This window comes from Nicotiana tomentosiformis, chromosome 6, assembly GCF_000390325.3.
Source record: "Nicotiana tomentosiformis chromosome 6, ASM39032v3, whole genome shotgun sequence".
Lineage (NCBI taxonomy): Eukaryota > Viridiplantae > Streptophyta > Magnoliopsida > Solanales > Solanaceae > Nicotiana > Nicotiana tomentosiformis.
In genome coordinates, this window is record NC_090817.1 from 47,121,283 (window position 1) to 47,132,240 (window position 10,958).

General features: G+C 40.3%; 1 protein-coding gene across 1 annotated transcript; it reads left to right on the forward strand.

Moving 5' to 3' along the window:
• The first annotated feature begins 1,469 nt into the window (after positions 1-1,469).
• On the forward strand, positions 1,470-2,192 carry LOC138893935 (uncharacterized). The gene has a single exon (XM_070178606.1). The coding sequence runs from the start codon at positions 1,470-1,472 to the stop codon at positions 2,190-2,192; it is 723 nt and encodes a 240-aa protein (XP_070034707.1).
• Positions 2,193-10,958: the final 8,766 nt, after the last annotated feature.

The window sequence follows — 10,958 nt, forward strand, 5'->3', positions numbered from 1 at the left end:
AGTCTTTGGTGCTAATTGTATCATGTGAAGGTCATGTACACGAGGTGATGAGTACGTGCTCGGGCTTATTTGTGGAAATCTGACTGTTTAGGGCTCTTAGGTTCCCCATTAACTAAGCTCACCCTTACGTGTCTTATTTGGAATTATTGCTTCATATTTTACCCTTATTGCCGATTAAACTCCTATGTGCCTTAACTGAAGTTGCTGCCTTTTTTATTGCCATGCTATCCTTTCCGTAATTGTTTATCCTTGATTGAAGTTATTATTATCTTTTCCATAATCTGCTTATCCTTCATTGAATTTGTTGTATCTTTTCCGTAATTGCTCTACCCTAAATGAAGTTTTGTTATCCCTTATCATTGTTGACTTATCCTTATTTGGAATCATTGATTCATGTTATCGCTCTTATCGTTGAATTGTACTTTTGTGGAATCATTTCTACACATTATCTCTTCCTTGTTGAGGTATTCTTGTTGAGACCATTATTCCCTTTTGTGTCTTTCTTTGTGAGCTCATTTTTTTGTTACTCTGTGTTTTGAAGTTCCTGAGTTGATTCACTTGCCATATTCTCGTATTATTGTCGTTGTTGCTGTTTCATTCAGTGTTGTGGAGTCGAGGGCTATAAGTGGTTGTGATATTGAAACTATTTTGAGGAAATGTTGTATTATGTGGGCACATATTGTGAAAGTCATTTATTTAAGTTTTCATGTTTTGGCATGCGTGTTATTGTTGATATAATTGTTATGTTATTTGCATGAGGTTTCTACCATGCCGTTGTTATTGTGTTTGCACCAGGTTTCTGTCGTGCTGTTGTTATTGTGTTGCATGAGGTTTCTGCTATGCTGGATTTATTCTGTTGCACGAGGTTTCTGTCGTGCTGTTGTTATTATTGATACGCATGCGGTAGTATAAGGTTTGGGTGTTGAAACATATGCGGTGAGATAAGGTGGGCTTGAAATGCGTGGTTAGTAAGGGAACTACTAGAAGCCATGCGGTGTGATAAGGTGGGCTAAAACGCGGGATGTTATTTCAGGAAACAATGAAACTATTAGGACAATTTTACTTCCTTCATTCCTATCGTGCGAGTTTATTGATCTTGGAGTTTGAACCTTTGTCATTCTATTCTCTCACAAATGGTGAGGACACGAGCTGCAATTACTAATGACGCTGCCCCCGAAGCCAGTGTTGTCAGGGCCGAGGAGGAGCCCGTGCTACAGCTAGAGCATCTGTCAGAGCAGTTGTTTAGGAGCCGCCAGTGGCTCCTATTGGGGGACAGGTACCGGAGGCGCCTATTGTGACCCCAGGATGTCAGGAGGCTTTAGCACAGTTCCTGAGCAATATTTAGTACATTGGCTCAGGCGGGGTTGATTCCGGTTGCACCAGCTACTTCATAGAATGGGGGAGGATCTCAGACTCCCACCGCCCATACTCCGGAGCAGCGAGTTCACGTTGGTCAGGTTCCAGGTGTCATGCAGACACAGCATGTTCCAGTTCAGCCCGTGGTTAGGGCAGCAGCATCTGAGGAGGAACAACTTAGACTTGCGAGGTTCAAGAAGTATTACCCTCCTACTTTCAGTGGTTTGGCTTTAGAAGATGCGCATGGATTCCGATGGGAGTGCTACCGTATTCTCTGCACTATGGGTATTGTGGAGATGAGTGGGGTTACTTTTACTACATTTCAGCTTAAGGGAGCGGCATATCAGTGGTGGCGGGCGTATGAGTTGGGTAGTCCGGCCGATGCAGCTTCACTTTCATGGGTTCCGTCTTTAGGGATGTTCTTGAGAGAGTTTGTTCCCCAGACCCTTCGGGATGCATGGCACGTGGAGTTTGAGAAGCTGCGCCAGAGCACTATGTCAATGTCAGAGTATGCCATTATATTCAGTGATTTGTCCATACATGCACCTACTTTGGTTTCTACAGTTATAGAGCGGGTCTGCAGGTTCATTGATGGGCTCAGTTATGATATCTGGTTCAACATGGCTCGGGAGTTGGAGTCGGATGTTCCGTTTCAGCAGGTGGTAGAGATCGCTCGCCAATTAGAGGGCATGCAGGACCAGGAGGGAGAGGTCATGCGGGGTCAGGAGAAAGAGGACAGGGAGGCTAAGAGGCCTCGTAGATCGGAGATATCTATTGGTCCCTATTTTGGAGGCAGGGTACGACATTGTAGAGGTCTTATGGGTCAACTAGTTTAGTTTTCACTTTAGGCATCGCACGGTGTTTCAAGTATCCATGGGTCTCAGGGTACCCATACCGGATAGCTTCCACAGCCACGTCAGCAGAGAGGTTGCTTTGAGTGTGGAGGTACCAGCCACATGGTGAAAGATTATCCCAGACTCCGAACAGATGTGTCACAGTGGGGTATCAGGCTTGTGTTCTGCTCCAGTTGTTGATATCCTGTCACACCCCATACTCAGGGAGTGCGACCGGCGCTCAACCGAGAGAACCCGACCAAGCAAGCCTATTAGACTTACTTCTACCCAAACTCATCCATGAATAAAGAGGAGATGTACTCCATTAATCAATCACTGAAAAGATTTTATTAACAACTTCCTTTTCATTTCCATTAGTAGCTTCATTCATAATTTCCAAAACATTACGAGTTTATAGAATTAATAAAAAACATAATTTCCAAGTATCAACATTTCTAGTTCAATTCCCAACATCAACCATAACCCACAACCTGTCTACGGAGCCTCTAAATACAATAGAAGAGTAATATGAAAATGTCGGCAACAAGGCTCCGGCTATACCTCAAAACATTATACATGAGAAGCAAAAGATACATGACCCCGAAATGGAGTGGGGCTCACCAAATCAGCTGAAAAGAGTGTACTGCTATCATTGATCAATGTCGCCTGCTGAAGAACCACCAGCATCCATTAAACATGCAGCGCCCCCCGCAAAAGGGACGTTAGTACTGTCGAATAGCACTAGTATGTATAGCTAAAAATCCTCTTTCAAAATAGAATGCCCATATAAGAAAAGGCAACACATAAAAACAGCAAGTCACAATCAACAATATCCAAATGTCCAGTTAAAACATAATAGTTTTCAAAATACAAACTTCATATATAATTTTGGTTGGAAGATAATTAGCACCGATATACCACCGTCTTTGTGAGCACGGAGTCCGATCAGGCTCGATTGGCTAGATCATCTCCCTACGAATAATGTGGTTTGACATGTGATGCGAAAGAAAGTTGTTACCAAGAGTAGTACCACCATATGCGCAATATGGCATCTGATCTCCACCCGATCAGCTAGGCCGCCTTCCCACATATGCCGTGCGGGTTGATTTTTCCAATCCACAAAGGTTCCAGTTTCATCCTAATTAAGGGGAATAATATCACAATCCACCCCTACACCGGCACGTGTAGTTTCAGGTGTGGGCCTTATGACCCATCCTTCCTCGGTATTGCTATTGATGCTCCCAAAAATAGTTTTGATTTGATTTGCAAACAGAAATATCATAAATACAATTGTACTCACCTCAACATCTTTCACATTGTATGAATGCTCATTAGTATTTCCAGTCATTCACAACGACAATATTTCCTTGGCTCATTAGGCCATTCACAAGATTCTTTATTCCTGGCACGATGGCCGTATTTCATATTCCACACTTTCACCTCTTTCAATTTCAAAGATCACCATCAAGTATCAACATATAGGATATTTTAAAAATCATATACTTCAAATCCATTTGAAATGGAAACTTCAAACACAAATGGTTTCTTCCCAAAGAATGAAGCATACCAACCAACAATAGAAACACACATGAAAAATCATAAACAGTCAATACACCATTTACTCTTGCAATACTCTCCCCCAGAAATGACAAATGTACAATTTCAACACATGAGTATATAGAACTCGTATCACACTAGATATATTTATAAATCAAAGCATTAGTTAAAGCAGCCACTAATGGGCATGAAGTTAGTACAAAAGCTTTTAGACAATTCTATCTTTCATTGAAACACGACTCAAAGCCATAACCTTTTAATACGTAACCCACACTTTGAAACTTACAAAAACATTATGGAATTCAATTCTAAGAGAGAAAGTTTAGCCAACATACCTCAATTGCGCTTCTTTAGACTCTACAATTTTTCGGAACCCTTAGCAACCTCAATTTATTTTAGCAATATACAAATTGAACCCAAAATTAGGAAAAACGTTCATGGTTCTAGTTCAATTTTTATTTTTCCCACACTCTTTATCACATGCATGCAAGATGAACCACCCTCATACCCATGAAGTATCACACTAATACCCCATTATAGCTATGTTTAAAATTAAGAGCTGGGTGATGAAGCCTTACCTTTTAGGGTGAAGAATTTTGGTGCTCTACTTGAATATTTCCAAGGCTTTGAGTGATGGTTGAAGATCAATTGATGAAAATCAGGCCCTCCCTCTAGAACCCTCTCTTTCTCACACTAGAAATATCAGAAATGAGATTCAAAATAGACTAAAGGGGTGTTTTAACGGAATGGGGGTCGGGTTTTAAATTAAGAAAATGGGTGCCCCGACTCATGTCTGCGGTCGCATATACGACCGCATAATGGTTATGCGGTCCGCAAAGTGACCGCACAAATGGCCCTCAGGAGCCTGAACTTACGGCCCAGGTATGTGACCAGTATGCGGTCCGCATACTCGTTCTGCGGTCGCATAATGCTCCGCAGAACTCCCACCACAAAAACCCAAGAGGGATTATGCGACCGATATGCGGTCCGCATATCGATTATGCGGTCGCATAATCGACCGCAAAACGGACCTCAAGTTGGCCAAACTTATTGCTTCACTCTACGGCCATTATGCTGTCCGCAGAGTGATTATGCGGCCGCATAAACGTGCTTTTCCGCCAAAAGTTTTTCTTTACTTTTCGGTGCATTGCTCAACCCAAAAATTCCAAACCGCGGCTCGCAAGCTCGCCGCAAAGAATTTCTACTAATATAACACAGGGATCTATCTTGGCACCACGAAACCCCGAGTTTTTGGTTTAAATTTTTATGGGTCCATACATATCCATGCACTGCCAGCTTGGGGTGTAGGTTAGGCGAGTAGAGGGCGCCCAAGAGGGGGAGGCCTGGCCCATTGATGTCGTACATGTATGGGTTCAAATTGTTATAGAGGATCATTGTTCGTATTTTTTTTCGGTTCTGCTTATCGTGATGAGTCCTCCTATTTTTCTTCACATATGGGTGAGTTTCGTGATTTGGTACTCTGTTTATGTGTTTACCCCTGTTGGAAGATTCTATAGTGGTAGCCCGTGTCTATCGTGTTGTTTTAATTCATTATTGAGAGCTATGAGACTAGAACTGACTTTCTGTTATCTATTACGGTAGTTTTTGATGTGATTTCTGGGTGGTTGGTTACGATTTGTGATTTAGCTACTCTACTGGTGTGGGAGGTCAGTATGTGTTGTGATTTTGTAGGCGGATTTGAATTAGAGAAAGGTTTCGGTTGGTATGATGTGTATTCTACTTTTGATTCAGAGTTGAGAGTGATACCCTCGCGGTTTCGTGTGATTTGATGTGTTTGAACCGGGCTTTGTGCCACGGTTGAGTTATATCAGGATGAGATCCTTGCGATTAGTCCATATGTTTTGTTTCTCCCTTGTAAAATTGGTTCGTAGTCGATATTGATAGGGAGTTGTGCCTGTCGGACTTGTTTGGTAGATCCTTCATGTGTTTCCTTGTATATTCAGTCATATTCATACTGTGCTTATTGGGTTTTAGCTTGCGAGGTGTGTGCCCAGGTGGCGTTAGATGCGACTTGTTGATTCGGGTGAATATTTATGAGGTCTTCATGTTTCTTGCATCATTGTCGGTGTTGTGGAGGCTTGGAACGGGGTTCTAACGGATATGAGGTTAATTGTCAGTGTTGGATTTGATTATGGGTATCTATTGTGATTAGAGATGTGGTCATAGGCATATATGTGATGTGTTACATTGTGTGGGTGTACCTTATGGGTGTAGGCATAATTCGTTGCAGCTGGTTGAGGCCGGTACCATGTGTTAATGAAGGAATCGGGCCTTTTGGAAGTAAACAGATGGTGAGAAATTTGGTTTGAAGGCCTATCAGTATGGGAGAAAGGAATAATCTTCAGTTGGGATGGTGTCATCGTGCCTCTGTGGATTGGGGTAACGTGGGATCACCCGCGGGTGTATTTATGGTAGTTCATTCAGTGATTTGACGACTTCGGAATGGTTCTTGGCACGTTTGAGGACGAACGTTTGTTTAAGAGGGGAGATTGTAACTAATCGATCGGTCATTTTGAGAATTAGCACCCCGTTTGGTAGATCAAGGTCTTGAACAACTTCGTATTGTGTATTATGTCTTGCGTGTGCGGTCGAGTTCGGGTTTCGGATGATTTAGAATCAATTTGAAAGAGAGATTCTTGGTTTAGAAATTTAAGCGGTAGGAGTTGATTGGAAGTTGACTTTTGTGTGGACGACTCCGAAATGGTATTTTGATGATTTCAATAGCTTCGTATGGTGATTTTAGACTTAGGCGTGCATTCAGATTTGGGTTTGGAGGTCCGTAGGATAATTTGAAGCATTTCGGCGAAAATTGGAAAGTTGAAGTTTTTTGAAGGTTGACAGGTTTGACCGAGAGTTCACTTTTGTGATATCATGTTCGGATTTCAATTCTGAGAGTTGGATTAGCTCTGTTATGTCATTTGGGACTTACATGCAAAATTTGACGTCGTTCCAGGTTGATTTGATATGTTTCGGAACTAGTTTTGGAAGTTTGAAGATTTGAAAGTTCAAAAGTTCAATTCGAGGTGCAATTCATAATTTTGACGTTGTTTGATGTGATTTGAGGCCTAGAATAAGTTTGTATCATGTTTTAGGATGTGTTGGTATATTTGATAGAGGTCTCGGGGGCCTCGGGTGTGTTTCAGATGGGCTACGGGCCATTTCTCTATGTTATTGGACTGTTGTTGTTGTTGCCTGATTTCCTTCTTTGCAATTTTGAAGTTCAAGTCGCGATTGCGTAGCCTGTTTTGTCATTGATTAATTTCCTTCTTCGCGTTCCCAGTGACAGCTCCGTGATCACGAACGCGTGGGTTCTACTTCTTCGCTATTGCACTCCTTTTTCCGCGTTAGCGTAGAGCTTCTGGTGGGATAGTGTTATGTCTTCTACGCGATCGCATTCCTCTTCTTGCGATGGCGTCATGCATTCTTCTAGACAGTGGAATTCCTTTTACGCAATCGCATTATATATTCCGCGATCACGATGTGTAAATCGCTGGGCAGCAGAATATATTTTCCAAAATCGTGGGTTTTTCCTTTTTTCATCTTTTGAGCTAGAGACCTCGGATTTGAGCAATATTTGAGGGGTTCTTCATGTGGTTGTTTGGGGTAAGTGATCTTTACCCGGTTTTGATTTTATTTCATGATTTTATCTTTGTTTTCATCATTAAATTAGAGAATAAGGTAGGAAATTTGAGGAAATTTGTAAAATCTTTCAAATGTGTAAAATGATGATTTGAAGGACGAATCGATGTCGCAATTTGATAATTTTAGTATGGTTGAACTCGTATCGGAATGGGTGTTCGGGTTTTGTGAAATTTATCAGGTTTAGAGGTGCGGTTCTGAGGGTTGACTTTCGGGTAAACTTTTTAGTTTTTGTTAAAGATTGAAGCTTTATTATCCGGAATTGCTTCCTATGGGCTTTATTTATGATTTGAAGTTATTTTGACTAGATTTGAGCTGTCCGGAGGTTGTTTCACTCAAGGAGGTCATTTTAGAGTATCGGTCTAGCTTCTTTGAGGTAAGTATCTTGCCTAACTTTGTGTGGGGGAACTACCCCTTAGGATTTGAGTCTTTGGTGCTAATTGTGTCATGTGAAGGTTGTGTACGCAAGGTGACGAGTATGTGCTCGGGCTTATTTGTGGAAATCTGACCGTTTAGGGCTCTTAGGTTCCCTATTAACTAAATTCACCCTTACGTCTCTTATTTGGAATTAATTGCTTCATAGTTTACCCTTATTGCCGATTAAACTCTTATGTGCCTTAACTGAAGTTGCTGCCTTTTTTATTGACATGCTATCCTTTCCGTAATTGTTTATCCTTGATTGAAGTTATTATTATCTTTTCCATAATCTACTTATCCTTAATTGAATTTGTTGTATCTTTTCCGTAATTGCTCTACCCTAAATGAAGTTTTGTTATCCCTTATCATTGTTGACTTATCCTTATTTGGAATCATTGATTCATATTATCGCTCTTATCGTTGAATTGTACTTTTATGGGATCGTTGCTACACATTATCTCTTCCTTGTTGAGCTATTCTTGTTGAGACCATTATTCCCTTTTGTGTCTTTCTTTGTGAGCTCGTTCTTCCGTTACTATGTGTTTTGAAGTTCCTGAGTTAATTCACTTGCCATATTCTCATATTATTATCGTTGTTGCTGTTGTATTCAGTATTGTTGAGCCGAGGGCTATGAGTGGTTGTGATATTGAAACTGTTTTGAGGAAATGTTGTATCATGTGGGCACATATTATGAAAGTCATTTATTTGAGTTTTCATGTTTTGGCATACGTGTTATTGTTGAGATAATTGTTATGTTGTTTGCACGAGGTTTCTACCGTGCCATTGTTATTGTGTTTGCACGAGGTTTCTGTCGTGCTATTATTATTATGTTGCACGAGGTTTCTGTCGTGCTGTTGTTATTTTGTTGTACGAGGTTTCTGCCATACTGTTGTTATTATTGATATGCATGCGATGGTATAAGGTCTGGGTGTTGAAATATATACGGTGAGATAAGGTGGGCTTGAAATGCATGGCTAGTAGGGGAACTACTAGAAGCCATGCAGTGTGATAAGGTGGGCTAAAACGCGAGTTGTTATTTCAGGAAATAATGATTTTCAAAAAACTAAATATAAAGGTTCCCGCGGTGATATAAGGAAAGTTTATGATTCATTTTATGATTTGAGACTATGAGGCGATACCTCGGTAAGGCTCTTGTTGTCATTTCCTCAGTCTTTTGTACTTGTCTTTGATTGTTGTCTCCTTAGAATACTATTAATTGTCTCCCTCCATGTTGCACTATTTGCTTAGTTTTATGTAGCTAATCTTGTTGTGCTAGTCATTGCTTCAAACTTCATTGCTGCCTTTATTACACTGTACATTTTGTGGTGATCATTTCTATGTGCTATTCATTGTCTCTACTCTTATTTATTGACTTGGATTGTGGTAGAACACTTGCACCAGCATACACGTAGTTAAATCACCCGTATCGGTTTTAGAAGATGAATCCTGGTGTCACTGACCATTATACGTATTCTTGTCTACTTGCCTTCTGTGTGAGGAATGTTCTATTGGCATGTGAGTCGTCCGTGCGGTTATGAGTTGTAATATGGGCACAAGATGCCAAGTGATTAGGGTTCATAAATTGGGACCCATGAATTGTGATTATGAGGTTCGTTACCTCGTGGAAATGCTTGAACAGATCTGGTGTGAAAGCGGTTGTTCTTATTGAGTTGTTACTGGTTTTCCATTATTTGGTTTCACCGGACTTAGACTGTGATCAGCTTATTCTACAGCATTATTACCTGACTGCTTCCTGTTAAATATTGATGTTACTAGTGTATCATTGCAAGTATTATTTTGTATTCCTTATCCTGCTTAGCTTTATATTAATATTGTTTCTCTGTTTGTTCACATACATACTTGTTCAGGTTGTTTAGTCCGATAGGTGTCTTCACTGTCCCTCATCACTATTCTACCGAGGTTAGTCTTGATACTTACTGAGTATCATTGTGGTGTACTCATACTACGCTTCTGCACATTTATTTGCAGATCCAGATGCCTCGATTGTTGTGGACTATTAGCTGGTTGGTCAAGCATTACTGTGGAGGCTCAAGGTAAACATGTAACACCCCAAAAAATTTTGAAGTACTTAAGCGCTATTAAGAAAGTCGATGTGCGCTAATTATATTATTGTGTGTAGACAAGGACTATTATATAAATGATATCAATTGATCATGATAATATATGTATGAGGTGCATTAAGAATGGTTTATGGTCTAAGAAGAGCCCCATGGCTTAGTCAAGTTGAAATATTTATGATGGAATAAAGTTTCAAGTGAGTTCGCACAAGACCTAAATTCAAACGATTATACCTCTCTTTATATGAAGAGTTATATGGTATATTACCTATCAAATTAAATCTCTTTGAGCATAGTTTACAACTCTTCAAACCGTTCGTCATTTGGACATTCCTACAAGAAGTTATGACCAAATTACCAAAGGCTGCCAGAATGCAATTCTGTGACCATTATGCGATCGCAAAATGGTTATGCGACCGCGAACTGGTCGCAGAATGGACCAGAACAGCCCAGTTATGGGCACCAAATTATGCGACCATTGTGTGACCCGCACACCAATTGTGCGGTCCATTGTGCGACCGCATAGTTGAATTCGGAGGGTTAATTTTTCTCTTTTCATAAGCCGACCCCATTTTGATAAATAGGCTTTGGGGCTTATTTTGGAGTGTTTTCTGAGGGTTTTAGAGAGAGGTAAGAGCATTTTAGAAAGAGAAGGAGGGAACCTAACATTATAATCATCCAATCTTGTACCAATATTCAAGAGTCAAAGAAGTTAATCACAAGATCTTCATCTAAGAGGTAAGGTTCCATACCCTTATTTTCCAATTACGAATTTGGGTAAAAGATGGTTGATTTGGAGTATGATTCTTGGGTATATGAGTATTATATATACATTCTTGTACTAATAAGGTTTGTGGGAAGATTGTTGAGCTCAAATAAGTAAAGATTGGGTTGTGGAGTGAAGGAAATCTTGTAGAAGAACCTTGTAGTTAGATTTACACTCCTAGTGTTTGATAAAATGCTCAAATGAGTTGAGATCATGAATATCTTCCTAATAATGGTTCAATTTTGTTATGTCTCAAAATAGATTAGGATTGCTAGAATTTCCGGAATATTG

Excerpts from the sequence above, each read along its gene's own strand:
- LOC138893935 (XM_070178606.1), top strand. The coding sequence starts at position 1,470 with ATGCAGACACAGCATGTTCCAGTTCAGCCCGTGGTTAGGGCAGCAGCA.